General features: G+C 41.9%; 1 protein-coding gene across 3 annotated transcripts in view; it reads right to left on the reverse strand.

Annotated features, from left to right (window-relative positions):
- LOC122817284 (medium-chain acyl-CoA ligase ACSF2, mitochondrial-like) overlaps positions 1 to 24,615 on the reverse strand; it is a 1,357,975-nt gene that overhangs the window by 355,536 nt on the left and 977,824 nt on the right. For 2 of the 3 annotated variants that reach the window (XM_044090507.1, XM_044090509.1), the window contains exon 11: positions 20,576 to 20,683. The exons of the other annotated variant lie outside the window; for it this stretch is intronic. In XM_044090507.1, coding sequence (XP_043946442.1) covers positions 20,576 to 20,683 — 108 coding nt within the window. The remainder of the gene's footprint in view (positions 1 to 20,575; positions 20,684 to 24,615) is intronic. 3 annotated transcript variants of the gene reach the window in all.

Here is a 24,615-nt window from a genome sequence, read left to right on the forward strand (position 1 = left end):
GACACCGGCAGTCCCACAGCCCTGGGGTGGAAAGAAACAAGTAGCTGGTCAGATTTCTTAATAGGTCTTGTTTTGTGAAGGTAAAATCTGAGTTGTCAATGCAATTCAAGAGTGTCTAAGATCTTCTCACTATTGTTGTGGGAAGAGGGGAAAAAGGTTGGTAAATGACTAGCCTGGTTTAAAGACAACTCACTAATTACTGTGAACATGAAGGAGTGGTTGGTATGAAGGGAAACCCTGTCTTTGTGGATGACCAAGAAGGGTGAAGAATCCTTCATGGTCTGGAGCTCAGAGACCCTTCTGGCAGAAGTTATAGCTAGCAGTAGGACAGTTTTCCAGGTGCAGTGTTTTAAGGAGCTAGAGGAAGCTGGCTCAAAGGGTGTGAGGGTCATTTTCTCTAGCACAGAGTTAAAATCCAGGGATGGGGGTGGCACAGGCCTACTGAGAGGTTTAATGTGGAAGATGGCTTTGAGAAACTGTTTGGCCTAAAATCTAGACGCTAAAGGAGGTGAAAGAGGCAAACACATGGAAATGGCTGACAGATGTGGATTTACTGAAAAATAAGCTAAGCCAGAATTGAGCATGTGATCTTTTTCTGAGGTGGAGACCATTGACCTTGAACAGGATGTGGGGCCAGCACAGTCCCCCATCCTATATTTGAAGTATTTGTGTACAGGTCTTGAGTTGGGGGCAATGGGTGAATGGGGAGTCCTGGGTTGATGGACATTTGCTGTATCCACCATGGGAACTCTTTCTTTAAGCAAGGTTGGAGTGGAATTTGAAATACCAGAGGGTGGGCATGTTGTGTCCACACCGACCTCAGTGACCACTAAAACTTCCTCATGTGGAGTCTTTCCAGGGGCAGCATAGGGATGGAAGAAGCCATCAGTCCTAGGATTCTGAGAAATTGCCCTGCAGACACGTGGTGCAGGGGAAGGATCTCTGAAAAGGTCTGACAGAGCTCCTAAGCCTTTTGGGGTGGAAGGGACACTATCATGTTGTCTGTTTAAAATCTACACTCCAGAAAGACAAGATCTTGAGATGGAACGAGGGTAGATTTTTTGAAATTGATTGTGAATCCCAGAAGTTGTAGAATGACAATGGCTGAGTGGAGGTTCCTCAACAGTTCCTCTGGGGTGTTTACCTGGAACAGGAGGTCATCCAGGTAAGGAAAGAGCTGAATGCCCTGGAGTCTGCAGAAAGTGACTACTGGTGCTACATATTTCGTTAAGACTCTTGGGGCTGTAGAAAGACCAAATGGCAAAGCTGAGAACTGAAAGTGCCAGGATCCCACAGAGAAATGAAGACATTTCCTAAACTTGGGATGAATGGGAATATGTAGATAGGCGTCTTTGATATCTATGGATGCCAGAAAGACCTGTGAGAGGATCAGAGGAAACAGGGTCTGAAGGGTGAGCATTTTGAAGGAGGGTACCTTTAGGAAGGTGTTGAGGAAGGAAAGGGCTAGGATGGATCTCCAGGGGCCTTCCTTTCTGGGAAGTAGGAACATGTGAGAGTAGAAGCCTGTTCCTTTTTGGGGTGTGGGGACTGATTGTATGGTTCCCTGTTGTAGCAGGTCTGCCAATACTTAGGAGAAGAGGGGTATCTGATTTGTAGGAGGTTGTGGTATACCTCTGAAGGGAGGCACCATGTGCCATGCCATAAAATATCCATGTTTTATGATGTACATGACCCAGACATCTTGTGTTATGGATTCCCAGGCTGGACAGGATAGGAATAGGCATAGGGAGAGAGAGAGATAGTGCAAGGGAGTCCTGAATCAGGAAGAACCTGCTCTGTTAGGAAAGGGCTGTTTAGCAGCATGGAAAGAGGAGGGAGCTGAGAAAAGATGCGGTTTCTTGCTCCCCTTGGAGGGGTTAGATTGGGAGGGCCAGGATTGCTTGAGGATGAAGACTTGTTTTGAAGGGTAGTTCCTGTGAAATTTTGGAACTGGAGAGACCAAGATATGTTTGAGGTCTTTTAACGTCTTGCTCTTTTCCTGTAGTAACTTGAAGAGATCAGATGAAGCCTTACCAAATAAGGCATAGTTGACAAGGGGTGCATCCATGAGCTTTGCCTTGATGTCCTCTGGGAGGGTTTGAAGCCTCAACCAAGCAAACCTTCTCAGTACTGAGGCAGAAGCTGTAGCCCTGGAGGTAGTCTCAACAGCATCATAGCTGCATTTTATGGAGTTGCGAGCCACATGTGAGGGCGCAACAATCAGAGAAGAGGTCAGGGCTTTATTTTCTGAATCTGGCATGTCAGATACTATTTTAGATAATTATAACATTAGTTCTAGGGAATGCTTAGTCATATACATTTAGTAATTCAAAGCCCTAAAGTAGCTGAAGTGTAGATTGTGTTTCCCCAACCTCTCTAGCTGCCTGCTGTCTTTGTCAATAAGAAGAGAGAAGTGGAAGGAAGGGACCTTGAAGCCTTGTCAAAGGTTACAGAGATGACAGAGGGGTCTGCCACAGGAGCCTTAAATAGGAAATTGGAGTCTTGAGGGACTTTATAATATCTGTCTGGCTTCTTAGGGGTTGGAGGCTGCAAATCAGAGTGTAGGGACACGGAAGCAAAGGCATCCAGGAAAGCCAGGATAATGGAGGGATAGGTGAAGCGCTATGGGTCCCACCTGGAAGAGGTCACAATATCTCTTTTGTACCTCAGTCATTTAAGAGCTGTCCCATTTAAAGTGGCCTCTCATTTTTTGAAGGGTTTCCCTGAATGAGAATAGATTACTCCTCCTAGATAGGGAGTCCATCCCATTAGAATCTTCTTCAGGGGAAGTGTAGTCTAGTGGAAAATGAATATGTGAGGAGTGTGCTAAGCCCTCTCCTCCTCCCAACAAATACAAATATATGCGAGAGATGCAACTATATAGCCAAACTGAAGGCTGAGCTCTCTCAATTCAGTACTGGCAAGACCAGTCAGGAGGAGAAGGTAACCACGCACACCACAAACCCAGTCTCACATAGAACTATCACAACTGCAAACCAAACACATAAACACACAAAAACATACTCGGAGGCGCTGATGAAAATCTACCAAAACAACAGAGGCCTCCAAAGCAGACACCCAAGCAACCACCACCTCAAGACATAGCAAATGCAACACATAGCTCACAAAGTCAGTGTGCTAAACAGTCACAGCCCTTAAGGCCAAACAACATGCCAGACACACTTGTAATAGGTGACTCCATAGTCAGGCACACTGACGTCCCGCTCACCAGACTGAACAAGGAGAAGGTCACAGTAAGCTGCCTGTCGGGAGCTAGAATCCGCCACATAACACAAGCACTCAGGTCACTCCACAGCAAGTACAAATATGACTCAGTCATTGTACATGCAGGTGTAAACGACCTGAGACGTACCTCCCTGGACTACATGAAAAGAGACATAGGGGAGCTCTCTGATTATGTAGCCCAGGCCGGTATGACCCTGACCCTGAGCAGCATCTTACCCTCACCAAGAATGATGCCACAGTACAAAGACAAAATGATCAGTTTTAACAATTGGCTTAATTACTGGTGTCATTCTAAGGGGATCCAGTGTCTGTCTGCTTGGGATGACATGCTTGACAAGCCACGCTGCTTCGCAAGGGATGGTTTGCACCTGTCACCCCTGGGCTTCCGGATATTGGCCAAGGCTCTTGCCACCCCCATAGTGCCTTTTTTAGGCAAGGCTCAAATGACAAACCTACCTCCCTAGAAAACACAAGTGGAAAAAAACTAAGGGTAATGCTGCTCAATGCCAGAAGTCTAAACCTCAAGATGCACGCCCTCGAAGCCCTTCTCAGTATGGAGAACATCGATGTCTGTGCAGTGACTGAAACCTGGTTCAAGGCTCCTGAGAGCTCCCCAGCACTATCAGGTTTTACCTCATATCATGCTTTCCAGCCCCAAAACTTGGACAGAACCACAAAAGGAGGGGGAGTATCCGTTTTCATCAAAGATACCCACACCTCCAGGTTAGTGGCAACGCACGAAGCATCGGAGACTATCCAGGTGCAACTAACCATAGGCAAAACTGCCTTACAGTTTGTAGCATGCTACAGACCACCCTCTCAAACTCAGGAACCCCACACAGCCTTCCTGAAGACACTGGAGAGTATGAATGTCTCTCCAAATACCATCATTTTGGGAGACTTCAACTACCCAAACATAGACTGGGAACATTACTCAAGCCCCAACACTCTAGCCCAAAGGTTCTTAGAATTCATAAACTCAAATGCAATGGAACAACTAGTCACCATTCCCACAAGAGGAGACAATATACTAGACCTGATCATCACAAACATGGGGACAAAATGCTCCACACCGAAGTACATCCCTCTTTGGTAAGATCAGACCATAAATTAATCTCACTGGAAATCCGCATCCCGTCCCCACCCCCTGCACAAAAGACCACAGTGAAGAACTTCTCAAAAGCAAACTTCACACTTCTTAAGACTGAAGTGGTATCTTTCAAGGCCCCTGGGCCAGTGGAAACCACAACCCACACTGCTGAATCCCTTGCAAATGCCTTCTATGGGCACCTTCAAGAATGCATGGATCATGCAATCCCAAATAAAACCAAGACCCATTCCCCCAAAGGCAGGTGACCGGTCTGGTGGACCCCAGCCATAAACAAACTTTACAACAGAAGGAGGAAGCTACTACATGACAGAGCAAAATCCCTAAAAGGAAAGGCATCTCTGATCAGTACTAGCAAAAACTACGATCACTCATAAAATCATCCAAGGCCAACTTTGAGAGAAAAATCAAATGACACAAAAGACAATCACAAGGCCTTCTTTAGCTATGTTAGAAACCTGGGTGGAAACTCCCAGATATGCTCAGAGTTAGTCCAAAATGACACAAAATACACTGAACCCACTGACATTGCCAACATTCTGGCAGACAGGTTCAGTGCAAATTTCTCCTCCCCCTCCCCCCAAAAGGAGAAATAACTATCCCAGCAGAGTGTAGCCTCCCTAACATCTCAGATGCCCAGGTGAGAGCCGCCCTCTCTAAAGCTAAAAACACAGCATCAATGGGACCGGATGGTGTCCCGGGCTGTGTGCTACATGAACTCCAAAAGGAACTAAACCCACACATAAGGCTGCTGTTTAATCTTAGCCTTACCACAGGATACGTACCCAAAGAGTGGCGTACGGCAACAGTGGTCCCACTTCACAAAGGCGGTGCTTCTACGGACCCTGGAAATTACCGCCCCATAAGCCTGACGAGCCTGGTCTGCAAAGCTATGGAGAGGATCATCATGGAACTCATAAACAAAGACATTGGGGACCTACAGACATTGGATCCTACCCAATTTGGCTTTGTCAAGGGCAGATCCTGCCTTCTGAACTTGGTCGACTTTTTTGAAACAGTCACTAAGGCCATTGATGAGGGTAAGGCAGTTCACACAGCCTACCTTGACCTTACAAAAGCCTTTGACACAATACCCCACTCGGGCATCATAGACAAACTCACCAGCTTAAATGTAAACCCATATGTCACAAGATGGGTTGCAAACTGGCTCAAGGACAGAACCCACAGGGTCAGAGTTGCTGGAGCTATGTCAGACTCTAAGCCAGTCACAAGCGGTGTCCCACAGGGCTCAGTCCTGGGACCCCTCTTGTTCGGCATTTATTTTTCCGAGGTACAGGCAAACATAGGAGGATTGTGGCTGACAAAGTTCGCAGATGACTGCAAACTGGGTGCCATAATTGATACTCCAGCGGACACAAACATCCTTCAGAGAGGCCTCATAGAAACGGATAATTGGTGCCAGAGCCATGGCCTTAAGCTAAACGCCAAAAATGTATAGTCATACCCTTTGGGAAAAACAAGGTACCGACAAATTACCACATAGGCGGTAATCCATTAAGACGGAAGAGGTAATCAGGGACCTAGGGACCCAGGTTGACAGTAACCTCTCATTTGACACTCACATTGCCAAAGTGGTTAGGAAGACCTTCTATATTGCCCACCTTATCATGAAGGGTTTCACATCTAGATCAAGAGAGGTCATTGTGCCCCTGTACTCTTCTCTTATCAGGCCAATGATTGAGTACAATGCCCCATTTGGGATGTATCTCACCCGACACCTGCAGCCGTTGGAAAGACCCCAAAAGTTCCTCACCAAGAGGATAAAGGGTCTTAAACATATGTCATATGCTGCCCGACTGAAAAAACTCCAGCTCTATTCAGTCGCATACCGCCTACTCAGAGGTGATCTGTGCCTGTCCAATCCTGAATTAATGGACATGCTCCACCTCAGAAAATCCAAATCCATCAGAGCCACGAGAACAAGTGACTTAAACCTCAACATAGAAATAAATAGAACGTGCTGGAGGGACAGATTCATAACCCAGAGGCTCCCTACACTCTGGAACAGAATCCCAGTCCATGTTAGGCAGAGCCCCTCACTGACTCTATTCAAGAGAAATCTCGACGAGTGGATGGGAGATCGTAGGTTTACCCCGGGGGTCATCTCTTTGTCACTACTAGACAGAGGCATAGTAAACTAAACCCTAAAAGGGCGTAGTATTCTCATCCTAAGGGGTGGTGTAAGCCACATACACTCTGGCTAGGCTTATAAATGCCCTAGGGCAGATAGCCTAGTACGAACCTATGAACCTATGAATCACTGTCCTCATCAGAGGAAGAATCGTCCTCTGAAGAAGGTTGTTGTCTGACCCTTTTTAGGGGTTAGGTAAGCCAGGACCAGGAGAAAGGAGGAGCAGGGAACCCAGTGGTAGGTCTGAGGGCCATGAAGGCCTTGAATAATACCTGGGCAAAATGTTGCCACTCTTTCTGATGGTCTTCAGGAAGTGAGGAATGCTTACTTTTCTGTTTTTTTTCTTAGCAGGAGTGTCCATCCGATGTAAAGTAGGGGGTTCAGACATAAGCCTACACTCAAGCACATCTGAGTCAACATCTTCCCTCACTAAGATCTACATGATTCCAATAGGGCCTTCCAACAGAATGAACCTTGGTTCCCCTGGACATCTGCACCTGATGTCTGTGAGGCCTCTCCAGACAAGGTGGTGTCCAGTTCTAAGGCGTCTTGTAAACCTGGCTCAGCCTGAGAATCTGGATCCAAAGCACACCATGTCTCTGGGCTATCATGTGCCTCTGGAGAGATATCTGCAGGGAGATGTGCAACTTCAGCTTTGGGCCAAGGCCTTTTGGCCTTCCGCTTCATGGTAGGCTTGGCCATCAGGCTGGAGGAACCCTCCATCATGCTTTTAGCAAGAATTTTCAAGTCCTGGTTCTCTAAGTATTTTGTGAGGGATGAAAGTTGGCTGTGAAAGGTCTTGGGGATGAACAACTGGAAGATAGAACAGTTTTTATGGTCGTGGTGGGACGAAAGACAAAAAAGGCACTGAGAGTAACTATCCTTGTGTGGATTGTCTTCCACTTTCACACTTCCCTTTCTTGGATGACATTAACTCTAAGCAAGGAAATACAGCAGCAAAAGACAGAAAAGGCTCCCCATTGGGGCACTTATCTTTAGTAGAAAACTAAGATTCTGGCAGCAGAGCGATGTCTAGGACTGGCAATCCGACTGGCAACAAAGAAGTTCTGGGAATAGTGCATGCATATGTCACTTTTATGGCCTACGTCCGATAGCTGCCTACGTGAGGCATACCATGCACCTTACAGTAGTAAAAGACTTTGGTATACTGGCTGACATGGGGTCGCCTGGGCAGGCAACTCCCTCCTGTAAAGAATACTGCAAATGAATAGAAGGACATGTAATGTGTGCATATCTCTCAACCTACAGATATTCAAAATAGGTAGAAAAGCCAATGAAAAGTAGATGCTTCCAGTCCAAAATCAGGACATGTAATTAGCAGAAAATTTGAACAGAATGTAACTCCTCTCGCTTCTAGTAGTAAACTGGGATACTACTCAGAAACACATTAAAAGCAGTAAGTGGCAAAATGATGGAAATATAAGCACATTATCAAAGAGACAGTGTAAAATCTGTAGACTTTAATGAACTGTTTTGCAAAATTCTGTCACACAAGGTCATTTATTTTTGCTTCTGAAAAAGGGAGATGTAAGATGTGTCTCCTCTTTCGTTAAGATATTTGTGCCACCAGTGGTCAGGTACTGTGGTTTTCTGTGTACTAGACAGCTTCAAAAATCTTGTGTGATGAAAGGGATTCAGAATATTGTGTAAAAGGGTAAATCAAGCCTAAAAATAGGGGCATACTTCCAAAAATAGGTGCATCATGCGCACGGAAGTTAAGCAAGGCCTGAAAATAGGAATGTTTCTCTAAAACAGTGAGAGTTGAGAGGTCTGTATGTGCATGCTCTGTAGGACCACTGCTCTTTTTTAACCTTATTTGGTATACGTACCTTAATTAACAATAAGATTTATTTACTCATTTGTCCAAAATGAAGATAAGATGGAATGATATGTTGTGTCTAGTCTGGTTGCTTGCCTGGTTTTATTGCCTTCAGCTACACTTATTGTGCTTTGGGGGCTAACATTGTGTGAAGGTGAAATACATTGGGTACAGTACAAACATATGAATATTCTGTATAAACACGATGGATGGATACTGTGCATACCTCTAATCCAGCCAGACTTTCACAGAATTTCCAGATTTTGCCTCATTTTTGATCTGTTCCTCATAACATTTGTGTTTTTCTGGCAAATTACTAAGGACTGAAGTCATTAAATTCTGACCAAATAATGACATATATTTGAGTTTTAGACTTCATATCCTTCAGAAAAATGCATGATAACACAAATCCTGTTTTATCATCAACTTTCTGAGTTTATCAAAGCAATATTTAAAATCTGTCCCTGTTTTTAGTCTTTGTCTCGCCATTATTTTAGGCTTTGTTCAGATTCCTTGCACTAAGAGGTTGAGAGGTATGATACTGTGCTTTTACAATGCCATGTCAGTAGAACATGCTACAGGCTAATCTATATCGAGAACTTGTACAATGTAACGTAGCACATCTCATAGGAAGTTGTAGCTGTAGTATAGTCATGCTCAATGACAATTCAGAAGGGAAGTGTCTGAGATGTTGAGAGGAGGCTGTATTCCATCCATCAATCTACCCAATTTTTTTAAACAACTTGTCAAAATAAAGGTCACAGTGGTATCAAGTAGAGCAGACTTCCTGCTGTCCAGGAACAGCCTCCAGCTCATGTAAGGGATCCTCACACATTCCAAGACATGGTGAGAGATAAAATCCTTCCTAGCATGGTCTTGGTGCACTCCAAGACCTGTTTGCTATGGGCCGTGCCTGCTTTATACCTCTTTCTGATGAAGCAGTGACCTGTGAAGTCTGTTTCCAGAACAAGCACTATGTGTGTGTAGAGAGGCAATTGCCTGTATTTAGCTCTGGCTCATTACCTAGTACTCAGGTGATATTCGACATCCCAAGAGCCTTTGGTCATTGCTAATGTGTAGCCCTTCCTAATCTGCTCTGTTCCTGTTTACTATCTGACTGGCATTACACCATATCCCCCGAAGGTATGCAGTTACTAGGTATATAGCAATTTATTCAATAGCACTATACTCACGGCCGGCCTTAGGCATAGGTGAACTAGGCAACCGCCTAGGGCGCCATACAGGCTGGCCTAGTAAAGGGCCCAGTGATTGTGTTCATTTATTTATTTATTTTAATTAATTTACTTTTCTTATTATGCGAACACATAATAAGAAAAGTACATTAATTAAAATAAATAAATAAACCACAGGGTGCCAGACGAGGGGGAGGGACGAGTGCCCTCCCATTTTTATACCTGCAACATGGCCAGGAGGCTTCAACAACTACAAAAAAAAAAAAAAAATTCTCGCTCCACCCACTACCTTTAAGGAGAAGTACATGCGCGTCATACGCAAGTACCGACACTGATGTAAAGATGTTCTATGGTGGCGCGTGGAAATGAAACAAGCACTTTAAGAGAGAGATTCATTTCATGTGTATGCATGTGGGCATTTCATTTATAAAGAAGGTAAGTAAGTGTACTTGTGTGTGTGTTTGTGTAGTTTAAACTGGGTTTCTGTATGCAAGAGAAAGTATGTGTGTATATGAATGTGTATGGAATTTGCAAGTACTGGTGTGGGAATCTTCTATTTTTTTCTGGTATTGTTCATTGTAAAATTATTTTTTGTAAATATTTTATGGTGTTGGAAGAAGATTTGTTTTAAAATGCATATTGGTTATTTTGAGTGTTTCTTCATGTTTAATAAGTTAATTGATTGTGGGTAAAAGTAAATTTTTTAAGGCATATGTAGGCCTTGGTTTCTACAAAGCAAGGATGATAGTATGTTCTTTATTATTCTCATTTTGTACGTGTAATTTATTTCTCATGGAAAAGCGGATGCTTATATGTGCAAGTATGCATGATAACTGAATGTTATACTTGTACGCACGTTTGCAGTATTAACGCTCCCCTTCCCATTCCAGACAGCAGGAGGCAGTGTTCACATGTGTGTTCCTATGGCATTTTTTTTTTCTTGATTCTGTTGTGATTAGTTTTACGTTATCGGATGCAGGCATTTATTTGAAATATGTGCACACTGCATTGGTAGTATAAGGAGACGAAGTCTAACAAGGGAGTATGTAAATAGGATATCTGTTGTGCTGTGTTTCGATTTAGGAATAGTTTGCCTTCTCTAGCTTTCTATGGCTTTTGGGGTAGCAGTGCATATTACTATTTTAATTACAGGGTTCTGTGAGTAGTTGTAGGTATATGTGTTTGTGTTGAGTGCATTTTATGAACCGATTGTATGCTCTCTCTGGATGTAAAATATACAGATTTCACTGCACTGCAAAATAATTGCACTGTATCAGAACAAAACACACCCAAAGCCATATCATCTGAGTGTGTTATCCTAGATCAGGCATTTTTTGAATGGTGCCACGGTCAGACCCCTTTATGGATGTATGCATTAGGATCACTGTTTAATATTTTTTTACAATTGGTTATTCTTTTTGTGAACCATAGTAACCTGCTTTATGCAGTAGTAACTTGTTGTCTAATTTAATTTATGTCTTAATGTTTGGGCACTTTTCAGTATTTTTGTGGGAGAACTGGATCTTGTCATTGCTTTGTCTGCATTGTATTTTTTTCTCTTCTTTGTGTACCATCTATTGCAACTACAAAAAAGACACAGTCAATCTAGAGTCCAAACTGAGTAATACTTTAGATTTTCTGTAGTGGAGGCCCATGGGGTATGTGCAAGTTACCTCTTAAGGAGACACCAGTGTTTCAACTAAAAGTGTATAAGTATGTTTGGGCCAATACATCAAAACTTCCCACTGACAGGTTGCAAAGCATTGACTTTTAAGCTCTGTGTTTGTAATAAAGTGTAGTCAGACAACGTAATGTCCTGACCAGTTCAGAATCATGGCGTGTCTACAGCTAATGGGACTTGGTTTTATTTGCCTGAATGTACTCAAACTGACTTAATTCAATGGATATTCATTGGTCATGTACTGAAACACTTATATGTCCTTAAGAGGCCATTTGCAAATGTCACATGGGCCTCCACTATAGCACAGGTTTAAGGTATAGTGGAGACTAGCTTGGCTAGGTTATTTGAGATTGTTTTTGGGTGACTGATGGTCAAAATTATGCACAAGTATGTCACAACCACCTTGATAATATTGGTAAATTTGCAAGATGGGCAGCCCACTAACGTTCATCCATATGTAACCCATAACAGTGTATTATCCTTTCAAAAGGTGTCATTTGCACATAGGTTTACTGTTCTGCATCCGTTACATATGAAGAGAAGTGGCAGAGCACGTTACTGCTCGAGTCTATAGCTAAGAGTAATTAATTGCAATGTTGTCATTGATGATTTAATGCTTTCTAGTCTAAAAAGGTTGAAACCAGATGTGTTATTGGTAAATTGCCTCCCAAAATGGTTATGTATTAATGAAATCAAAAATGATGCTTGCTTTTCATTTTTATCAGTATCTGCTAATGAACTGTAAGATGTGTGATGCATTGGAAACAAGGCTTGGTTATTCAGTGCCAATAATGTGACAAGTTTCTATGAACTTAAGAATTGCGGGGGGGGGGGGGTTCTAACAACTCCTTGTCTAGAAGCACCAGTTTGAATATGACTATGGTCACAGTATGCTATCAAATAAGCAAACAGTAGATGGCAGTATGATTTTTTGTTTTTACTGGTATGCTGCAATTGAATAGCTTGGTGTGGATTTTGAAGTATCCAGAGTAGGGGAAAGGCGTATTTTATTTTCACACATGAGAAAGACGAGAAATTGGGAGATAATGTGTAGATTTAATAATGGTCCTAATACTAAAGACTGTTATCACTTGTCTGGAGAAAAACAGTTTTTTAGTACTTAATAAATAAGCACCTATCCAGGCATGTCTATGGGTCAGCTCCCGGTGTTTCTCCTGTCTACCTGATGAATCTGGGCATTTTGGGGCAATGCATCACTTGCCTCATGTATGCAAGACAACCCTCTCCTCCTACCACCCAACACTACAACCTGTGAGAGATGCACTTATACAGCTAAACAAGAAGCAAAGCTCTCTTCACCCAAGACTGGACTATACAGTCAAGAGGAGAGGGTAAACACTTGCACCACTCCACACTCATCACATAGTCCCTCAATACCTACACCACCAAAACACTCACACAAACCCACACCTACAGTCACGGAAGCTCTCAATAAATATCTACCCAAGCAACAGAGACCTCCAAAGCAGAAACGCAAGCAACCTCCAACCCCCAACACAACCCAAATGACACATAGCCCACAAACTCAGTGTGCCACTCAACCACAGCCCATAAGGCATAACAACGTACCCAACACTCTAGTCATAGGTGACACTATAGTCAGGCACACTGATGTTCCACTCACCAGGCTAAACAAGGAGAAGGTTACTGTCATCTGCCTGTCAGGTGCCAGGATCCACCACATAGCTCATGCACTCAGGTCACTCCACAACAAGTACAAATATGACTCTGTCATTGTCCATGTTGGTGTGAATGACCTGAGATGTACCTCCCTGGACTACATGAAAAGAGACATGGAGGAGCTCTCCGATCTTGTAGCCCAGGCAGGTATGACCCTAGCCCTGAGTAGCATCCTGCCATCACCCAGAATGCTACCACAGTACAAGGACAAAATGATTGACTTCAACAATTGGCTAAGCTTCTGGTGTCACTCTAAGGGGATCCAGTATCTGTCTGCCTAGGATTACATGATTGACAGTCCACAATGCTTTGCCAGAGATGGCCTGCACCTGTCGCCCTTGGGATTCCGGACACTAGCTAAGGCTGTTGCCACCCCTATAGTGCCTTTTTTAGTCAAGGTTCAAATGACAAATTCACCACCATAACAGATACAAGCAAGCAACATCTGAGGGTAATGCTACTCAATGCTAGAAATCCAAACCTCAAAATGCACTCACTCGAGGTACTCCTTAAAATGGAGAACATCGACATCTGTGCAGTGACAGAGACCTGGTTCAAGGTTCCAGAGAGCACCCCTGCATTACCAGGCTATAATTCATACCACACCTTTCAGCCACCTAACCTGGACCGAAACACTAAAGGTGGAGGCGTGTCCATATTCATTAAGGATATCCACACCTCCAGGCTAGTTGCTCAGCATAATGCATCCAAGATTATCCAAGTGCAAAGAAGTCTGGGCAAGACCGCAATCCAAATTGTAGCTTGCTACAGATCCTCCACCTTGCCCCAGGATTCCCACTCCTCATTTCTTGATACACTGGAAAATAGTAGGGTACAACTTAACACCCTAATAATGGGCAATTTCAACTACCCCACCATTAACTGGGAAAACTAATCGTGTACCAACTCTTTTGCTTAATGTTTTCTGGGATTCAAAAATTCCAATGCCTTGGATCAACTTATCCACACCCCACCAGGGGCAGCAATATCCTAGACCTGGTCATCCGACCACAAGCTAATCACCATAGACATCCACATCCCCACCCCCCATTAGGAAAACCACCATAAAAAAAATTCTCCAAAGCCAACTTCATGCCTCTTAAGACAGAAATGGCAAAGTTCACGACACCCATGCAGACGGACAACAGAGGTACAAGTGCCGAATCCTACAGAAATGCACTTTATAAGCCCTTACACGAGTGCATGGATTGTGCTATCCCTAATATAACCAAGATGCTGTCCTCCAAAAAAAGGAAGCCAATCTGGTGGTCTCCTGCCATAAACAAACTCTACAACAGAAGAAAGAAACTGCTGCAAAAGAGAGTAAAATCCCATGACTGGAGGAACTCCGTGGTTAGCCTCAGTAAGAAGTTGAAATCCCTCATAAAATCCTCCAAAGCTAGTTACGAAAACAAAATCACCACTGTTTCTAAAGACAACCACAAAGCATTCTATAGCTATGTCAAGAATCTCATTGGCAACACTCAGATCTGCTGAGTTACAGCACAATGGCACTAAATATACAGAACAACTGATTGCCAACATCCTGGCAGATAGGTTCAGTGCTAACTTTACCCCCTCTCCCCCCTAAAGGGCTGCAGTTTAACTACATGACAAGGTATATTTTTCTTCCTATGCATTTAAATAATTTAAGGAAATGACTGGAGTGGCTTTCTTGGGGGATGACCCAGTGGGTTTGGCTCAAATATGGGGTGTTTCATGAGTGTGGTGTGGGTGTGGCTTAAGGAGCGCCGGAGCACTAGTTCGCCTAGGGCGCCATTTCGGCTAAGGCCGGCCCTGACTATGCTAAAAGTGATAATACTGAATGCAAAACCCAGAAATGTCAAACTGTTGAAACTTTACAATGGTGAGCTCAAAATACTAATAGCGTACATTTACTAAATATGTGTATTACACTAATTCACAGCCAGTCAACAAAAAACATCACTCTCCTGTTAGTGAAATTTGGAGAGGAGAGCTAACACGGGCTATGAATGGAGGTCAAGTCCAACTCTTTAACAAAGAGGGAGAGTAGGTATTTTGATTTCAACATTTTAGCATTTCATCATTTTTACATTTCAGCATGGTACATTCAGTACTATAACTGTTACTATATTACTTTTCAGTAAATTGAACATAGTAACCAGCTGTTATCAGTTACTAGTCATAATTATGTCATGTTTTGGCTGGATGGTGGCCAGGTTATGGGAAAGGGGTGTGTTATTTGCTTAATGATCCAGAATGGTAGAGAAGAGGATCTGTAATGTTTTGTGAGGCATTACAAGCTGTAGGGTGGATATTTCTACCCATGCCATTAGTCATTGAAGAACTAGGACCACAATGTGCCTGTCAGCACAGTGGTCAAGTTTCAGCCTGTGATACTATTTTTACCTAGGTTCAGAAGTCGACTCCAGCTGTCAGGAGATAATATGCCATAGTGGCTGTCTCATTCTAGGGGAAGGTTTGAGTCCTCAAAGATGACAGCAGAGTCCTTTGAGGGAGAGATTGAAATGCCTACTTCAACACTGATTAAGTGTCTCTGTGTGTGAGCACTTGGTGGGAGTATGAAATGTAGGTTGACAATGCTCACTTGTACAAAACGTACAACTGTAAGTGGGAATAAGCTGAACTATATGAATTAAGGGAGGAGGGATAATTTTACCTTCAAGTTGTGACCACTCAGAGATGACTTTACTTTGTAAATGGTGCAATGAACAAAAGTCCCTACAGGAAAAGAGCAACAGACATCACTTTCCTTTGGCATTCAGATATGTTGGCTCTCACCTATGCATTTTACATAAGCTAGCTTTGCAACGTGTGTGTGTGTGTGTGTGTGTGTGTGTGTGTGTGTGTGTGTGTGTGTGTGTGTGTGTGTGTGTGTGTGTGCAGCCACTTTGAAGAACTCATCTCCGCAGTGTTAATTTACATTATCTATTATGTACTTTTACTGTGCAATATATTGTGTGCAACTTTTGCATATGGTGTAGACTACCCTACAGTGCTATGAAGTATAAGAAAATGCTCCTAAATCAAAACAAATAAGTAAACCATCAATAAAGAAACCATCAAAACCTAAAAGAAAATCAAGGGGGACATTCTGAGTTTAGTTACAATACTGTAACAGTTTTATCTCTGTGAAAATGTCTTTTACATAGGGACTACAGTTTTGTTCAGTGTGTCTACTATGAAGATAAAAGGTATAAATGCATTTTAAACCTCCTGTACATGTTTGTCAAACAGTTACCTTATTGTGTATTTATTATTGCTATAGTACTAGTTATGTGTTTCTTTATCTCATCTGGGCTGTGCCTCAAACGGTAATTCTTGTCAGTGCACTACCCTGGTAAATAAGTAAACCCCAAGCTGAGACTGAAATTGATGAAATGTGATCAGTGCTCTACCCCAGTTAATCAATAAATAAACGAACAAACAAACAAATGAATAAATAAATAAGCAAATTGAAGCAGCTCTTCACCTAAATATACCTCTTCTTCTAGCTTTTCCCGGTTAGGAGTCACCACAGTGGATCACCTGTCTGCTCATGATTGGCAGTGGAGTTTTGCAGTGTTGACTTGCCAGCCCTGTGCCAAACCTTCCACAGAAGGCACACACACACACACACACACACACACACACACACACACACACACACACACACACACACACACACACACACACACACACACACACACACCCTAGGACCAATTTAGAGTGTCCAATCGCATGTCTTTGGGATGTGGGAGGAAATTGGAGCATCCAGAGGAAACCCATGCAACTACAGGGAGGACATGCAGACTCTCCACATAAGGCATCCTAGCCGAGAACCGAACTGGAAAGCCTCTTGCTGTGAGGCGGCAATGCTAACCGCTGCACCACCGTGGCCACCCCACCTAAATATACCTCTATACATACATATATATATATATATATATATACACCTTATGATGCAGACTTTCAATCAAGCCAATCTACCAAACTCTTGCAATTACTTCTGGTGCCTGTTGCATCCCCACCTCCACCAAATATGTCCCATGTACTCTCAACCACTTCCGTAATCATTTTTGCCACCATTAATTCATTTTTCTGCATATTTACACTAGTTAGTCAATAAATATTTATGTATTCCAAGGATGAACTTTTATTTTTTGTTGCAGTTTATGACAGTTCTTGCCTTTGGTATCTTCTCTGAAAAGGCTTATCCATTTCTGAATCCCCAAAAATACATTCAAAATCAAGAAACTAAAAAATACTTGCTCAGGGAGTGAGCCCTCTGTCCTGTTATTACTTACTACATTTTCCCCTGATACGTTTTATTTATTTCAAAAAAACAGAAGCAGCAAAACAAACTAAATTAATAAAAATGCTGGCAGGCAGAGTTTCACAGGCACAAATCACTCAGGTGATGATAAACCAAAGGTGTATTTAATGATAAAAATCCACAAGAAAAACAAATAAAATGTGAGCGCTTTCATTAAACAAGTGTTAACTTCATCTCATTAAATACACCTTTGGTTTATCATCACCTGAGTGATTTGTGCCTGTGAAACTCTGCCTGCCAACATTTTTATTTATTTATTTATTTATTTATTTATTTATTTACTATTTCACATTTGTTAACTGGGTTAGTCCAGCTGAGTTTGCAAACAAACCCATTTTCACTGGAGACCCGAGAGGAAAAGCCCCAGCAAACATAAGTAAAGATAAAGTGACAATATACAAATATTAAATAACAATCATAATACAAAATAATTGTAAAAAGAAAAGGTTATTAACTATTTACATTGATAGTAAGCAACCCATTTTCAGTGGAGGCCCAAGGGGAAAGAGCCCCAGCAAATATAAGCAAAGATAAAAATACAGGACAAAAATTATTAAAAATAAAAATGCAAATACAAAATTGATTATAAAGAGAAAAACAAAAGAAAAAAAATTATGAACATTAAGGGTTGCACTGATAGCAGTGGTCTAAAATTTATTACATATGAGAGTATAAACAAAAAGATAATCACTGTTCGAAAGAAGGACAATGTATATACATTGATAGGAAGTGAGGGGGAGAAGATAAATAGTGTGGAGAATGGGAGGGGGAGATAAAGGAGGGGGCTACAGTAGGGCTATAGTAGTAGAGCTGAGGGTTTAGGTTAGTTTAAGCAGAAGTTACTAACAGAGAAAGAAAGTTAGGAGATGCAACAGGTTATGCAGTAGGACAGACTAAGACTACGTATGGTCAAGGCAATGGAATAATTTCAAGTTTAGTAGGTGAGATTTAATCTCCTTTTTAAAACAGGGAAAGGAAAGGTTGGATCTAATATGGAGAGGGAGTTTGTTCCAATTTAGTGAGACAGAGTGTTTGTAAAGTAATTTGCCAGTATTCCTTTTGGGTGTGTAAATTGAGAGAAGATGCTGATCAGCACTCCAGAGATGCTGGGGGGAGAGTAGAGAGTAACATGGGAGGTGAGAGCAGGGCAGGCAGAGGGGTTGTTGAGTATGGAAAAGATAGTGTGGAGCTGCTATTGTAGGAGAAGGTGGACATTCCAGCCACTGAAGTTTGTTTAGTGAGAGGCACTGCTATGAAGAGAGTGGTTGGTTTAGAATAAATCTAGAAATTTTGTTGTATGTTTGTTCCAGTTTCTGCACTGAGGTAGTTTGGATATTGGTAAGGATGGGGGAAGTGTATATGCCTGCACAAGAGTGCGTTTAGTGGCAGTAGTGAGGAATTTTTCATTCCTATAAAGTAGTCAAAGTTTTTGGTGTTTTTTTTTTTGATGGCCTGTTGTATGCACACGTCAATTTTTAGTTGGTCAACAATTATTACCCCAAGGAGTTTGGTGTGTGAGGCAGGGGAGATAGTGGTGCCATCTAGGGAGGAAAGAGAATAGTTGGATTTAAGGTGAGAGAGTGTCTGAGGTAGGAAGAGAAGGAGTTGAGTTTTCTTCGGGTTAAGGATTAGTTGATAGTTTCTAAAACATTTTTCAACAGAGGTAAAGGAATTCTATGTTGGTGTGTGTAGTTCAGAGATAGTATTCGAGATAGATAAGAGAGTAGTTTTTACTTACTACCCCTCTCTGTGTTATACTCCTGAACCATTTTTCTACCTATTTGCACAGTCTAACTCCCAATCCAACATTCCTAAACAGTCCTTATTTCTTATGGTATGGTCCTCATTCAGTAAACTTTATTGAAATTTAGGTAATTCATGTCAAATTATCTGCCTGTTTCCAGATTTCTTGTTATTCATTCAATGAAACGGGTCAGGTTGCTTGGAAATCCATGTAGATGTGAACTTCCTTGTCATTTATTGAGTATAATTTGAATGGGTTTTAGACTGTTGATTACATTTTGGCAATGTTACTATATGTTGCAACTTTTCACTGTAATGTAGGTGGTGAACAGTCTCAGTGGTAGACCACTGGAAATTCTATTGTAGAATTTCTCCCTTCCTCAATGTCAGGCACCTGTGAACTTTGCCCATTATACCCCATAATTAACATGTACTAAGTATTCTATTTTTAAGAGCATGCGTTCCTTAGGTTTGCTTTGTTTTGATGAGTTCATGAGTTCCTTAGGTTTGCTCTATTCTTAATCAGTAATGATTAAAACATTGTTTTTTAATCATTTGTGCCTTAGTTGATGATATATAAAGTGTAGGTTTGTACCCTTTAAGCAATTTGCTCCAGAAAACCAGCTATCCACTACTGTCATATAGCTGTACCATGATTGAACATGTAGTCAAGTTCAAGCAATACTGACAGCATATGTGAGCTGCAAAACACCCTAGTCCCTTGCTTTTAGACAGTGATCTTCGAACACCTTAGACTTGGCCACTATACAGTAGATCTGGTGCATGCATGTTGCCACATATAACAGATCCCTTAGCTTTCCTTGCAGTATAGACATCACCGCATCCAAAAGTTGCATGCCATACTTGGTCTTTACACTCTTGTAGGGGTCAGCAGTGCAGTAGGCTTGACCACCTCCCACCCCTCCCCCCAGAATAAGTAAGCAAGCATCTACCACTCACTGTTCAAATTGCCTTCTGTTTTTCCTATTATTCCACTAACCTCCTGTCTCTTTATCTTCCTGTACCAGTAATGGAACACAGATTGTCTGGTGTGTAGTTAAGGCTTTGGTCCTCTATGCCACAGAACCAGGCATTAACACTCTTTTTTTGGGAAATCTGTAGATGTTGCCACAGCTTTCTCCTGCCCTGTCCTTACTGTTAAGTATCATTCTTCCTTCCCTTTCCCTCCTAATTTCTCTCTTGCATGCTTTTTGTCATCTATTATGCTACACTTGATCTACTCGTGTAGAATACCTTCCTCCATCTTCCCCACTCCTGTCATTCTTGTATAACTAATTAATAGACTTTAGGCAAGTTTGATTGATTGATTAGGTATCCCAGGCACTCTCTCTTGAAATCATCAAGTAGTCCCATTGTTGGTCCCTCTGAGCTGACCTTCCCCTCTCTTGACATATTCATGTTTAATTAGCGTACACTTGCTTGTTCCATCTTTCCCCACCAAATATAGGTCATCACAAGATGATTGGGTTAGTGAAATGAATGGGTGCCTCAGCCTGCCCCGTCTTCCAAATTCTGTACTTTCCCACTAACCATATGCATATTCAGGTTTGATTGGTTGTAATATAGTCTTACCTCTGTATGTGGAAGAATATATCCAACTGTCCCTGTTTTTCTTTCAAAGCTATCATGTGGAAATCCAGCAAATGTTGAAGGGCTGTTTTCTGTTGTTCCATAGAGAGCCTGAAAATATAAAAAGTTCATCTCTAAAAACGCTGTAACACAGAATATTTTTATTTTAATAGAAATGTTTTTTACTGTACATTGTCGGACACTGTACTAAATTAACTGTTATGATTTACTGTAATAGTTATCATGTTAATAATTTTCAAATGAAAATGTCTTATTAATTGTATGTAAAATGTTAATATTGACTGTGGAGCTTTTCTCCTTGGGTCTCCACTGAAAACGGGCTAAATGCTCAGCTGGACTAACCCGGTTAACAAATGTAAAATCATCATCTTCTTTCGGATGTTCCCGTTAGGGGTCGCCACAGCGGATCATCTGTTTCCATTTCTTCCTGTCCTCTGCATCATGCTCTTTCACACCAACCGCCTACATGTCCTCTATCACCACATCCATAAACCTTATCTTAGGCCTTCCACTTTTCCTCTTACCTGGCAAATCCATCCTTAGCATCCTTTTCCCAATATACCCAGCATCCCTCCTCAGCATATGTCCAAACCAATGCAATCTCGCCTCTCTTGCTTTGTCTCCAAATTGTCCAACCTGAGCTGACACTCTAATATACTGATTCCTAATCCTGTCCATCCTAGGCACACCCAGTGCAAATCTTAACATCTTTAACTCTGCCACATCCAGCTCTGACTCCTGCCTTTTTGTCAATGCCACCGTCTCCAAACCATATAACATAGCTGGTCTCACTACCCTCTTGTAGACCTTATGTATAACACAGGAAGTTCAAATGCTCGGCAGCAGATTGTACCACAGCAATTCACTGCAATTCACAGCAACTCACTTTCTTCCACGCTGTACAGGTAAAATACTTTTCCACAGCTATAATGGACCGTTTATTGAAAACTTGCGAACAGCAATACACCATAAAAACGAACAGTAAACCTTCACATCCACTGAGCATCCACCAAACCAGTAAAACAATACATTGAACAAACGAATTTACCCGGGTTTCGTCCGATATGACGAACTTCTTCAGAATCTTGTGGACCTTCCCTTTCACTCTTACTGGTACCTGACTGTCACAAATCACTCCTGACACTCTTCTCCATCCATTCCACCCTGCCTGTACTCTCTTCTTTACCTCTTTTCCACACTCACCATTACCCTGAACTGTTAATCCCAAGTACTTAAACTCATCCACCTTTACCAACTTTACTCCCTCCATCTTCACCATTCCTGTACCCTCCCTCTCATTTACACACATATATTCTGCCTTAGTCCTGCTGATCTTCATTCCTTTCCTCTCTAAAGCATATCTCCACCTCTCCAGAGTCTCCTCAATCTGGTCCCTACTCTCACTACATATCACACTGTCAACTGCAAAATTCATTGTCCACGGGGCCTCCTGTCTTATCTCATCTGTCAACCTGTCCATCATCACTGCAAATAAGAAAGGGCTCAGAGCTGATCCTTGATGTAATCCCACCTCCACCTTAAACTTATCTGTCACTCCCACCGCAGTCCTCACCAATGTCACACTACCCTCGTACATATCCTGTACCACTCTTACATACTTCTCTGCCACTCCCAACTTCCTCATACAATACCACAACTCCTCTCTAGGCACCCTGTCATATGCTTTCTCTAAGTCCACAAAGACACAATGTAACTCCTTCTGACCTTCTCTGTATTTCTCCAACAACACTCTCAGAGCAAACATTGCATCTGTAGTGCTTTTTCCTGGCATGAAACCATACTGCTGATCACTAATCATCACCTCCCTTCTTAACCTAGCTTCCACTACTCTTTCCCATAACTTCAAGCTTTGACTGATCAGTTTTATCCCTCTGTAGTTACTGCAGCTCTGCACATCACCCTTATTCTTAAAGATAGGTACCAAAACACTTTTTCTCCACTCCTCAGGCATCCTCTGACTTTCCAAAACTTCATTAAACAATCTGGTTAAAAATTCCACTGCCATTTCTCCTAAGCACCTCCATGCTTCCACTGGTATGTCATCTGGGCCAACAGTCTGTCCATTCTTCATCCTCTTCATAGCTGTCCTTACTTCCTCCTTGCTAATCTGTTTCACTTCCTGATTCACTATCCTCACATCATCCAACCTTCTCTCTCTCATTCTCTTCATTCATTAGCCCTTCAAAGTACTCTTTCCATCTACTCAACACACTCTCCTCACTTGTGAGTATGTTTCCCTCACTATCCTTTATCACCCTTACCTTCTGCACATCTTTCCCAGCTCTGTCTCTCTGTCTAGCCAATCAGTACAGGTCCATTTCTCCCTCTTTAGTGTCCAGTCTCTCATATAACTCTCCATATGCCTTATCCTTAGCCTTTGCCACCTCTCTCTTTGCCATGCGCCTCATCTCCTTATACTCATATCTACTTTCTTCATCTCTTTGACAAGGTTCCACTTCTTCTTTGTCAGCGTCTTCCGCTGTATACTCTCCTGTACTTCCTCATTCCACCACCAGGTCTTGTCCCTCTTCCTCTGTCCAGATGTCACATCAAGCACCTTTCTAGCAGTCTCCCTTACTAGCTCTGCTGTAGTTACCCAGCTATTCGGTAACTCTTCACTGCCTCCCAGTGCCTGTCTTAACTCTTCCCTGAACTCAACCTCACAATCACCCTTTTTTAACTTCCACCATTTAATCCTTGGCACTGCTTTCACAGTCCTCCTCCTCTTCTTGATCACCAATGTTAACAAATGTAAAATAAATAAAATAAAATAAAGAAATAAAATATTACAAAACACTTTTGCTTTACTTCTGCATCATCGATTTTCCTATATAATTTTAGCTCAGTTTTTTTTTTAATCTGGGCCAGGTGTCATATAATCCTACTGCAATTATGAAACATTTTTATAGTTATATTTCATCATTCTGCCATATATTACACAATTTTGCTCAGCTGAACTGTTTTAAAAATGTGCCTCTCAAATACTTCCACAATAGTTAACAGAGCATAAAATGGCTAAGATTACAAGGCCTTAAAGATACCACAGATGCCATACGGGTGATGGGGATGCAACTTTAGTATTCTATAGTACACTTTCTAAGCCATGTCTTATTATGGGTAGTAGGAGTACTATAATCAGTTGTAATAAACAAGAGAGCAAAATTAATTCTGTCTGAACTATGGTCACTGCCAGGGAGAGAGAACTTTTTTTTTTCAAGTGGCAGCAACCTCAGAGTTGACTGTGTTAAGTAAGAAGGTTTAGGAAGTGATACTGCCTCCATATGGGGTGTGAGTGGTTTAACCCCTCCCACAGGAAATGGACTTTGAATTCTACTTTGAAATGTGCTTTGCTCTCAAACATACTTCTATAACTGGTTGTCTGATATCCAAGACTGATTATTTTTTTGTGCAGCACAAAACATATGGTTGTCTAAAATGAAATAATCAAAACATTGTTGTCTGTTTTTATTTGTCTAAACCTCATAATACATCATACAAAACTATTTGCTATATCACACCCATGATAATTCAATAGACGTCACTGACAGGCTCACAGTGAAGCATTTCTGAGTAGTGTAACTCAATCCTAGAAATTCCATGCCAAGTCAGAATTATACAGAACGTTTACAATAGTGCAGCAACTTTTGTTCAGATTGAAGTTGCTCTGTCTTCCTGAGGTTTTGCAACAGAATGCACTGCTGGACCATGCTGATATGAAATGAGACAGTTGGAAGAGGAAAAAGTGCAAATTGTTCTATGTGTTGACTTTAGCCTTTCAAGAATTTATTATGTATATGGATAACTGAAACTGACAACATGAAGCACTGTTATCTTAACAGAAGTTTGCTTAAAGTGCTTGTGTTGTGACAAGTTTCACTCTAGCTCCATGCAGGAAAAAATGTTCTCTTTTCATGACATGCAGGAGTCTTAAAGAAGAGTAAGAAGAATTTGCAATATAGTAGAGTGTGGGATGAAATGTGTGTGCATGTCAGAAGAGATTT

This window comes from Protopterus annectens, chromosome 12.part0, assembly GCF_019279795.1.
Source record: "Protopterus annectens isolate FY-2018-M chromosome 12.part0, PAN1.0, whole genome shotgun sequence".
NCBI lineage: Eukaryota > Metazoa > Chordata > Ceratodontiformes > Protopteridae > Protopterus > Protopterus annectens.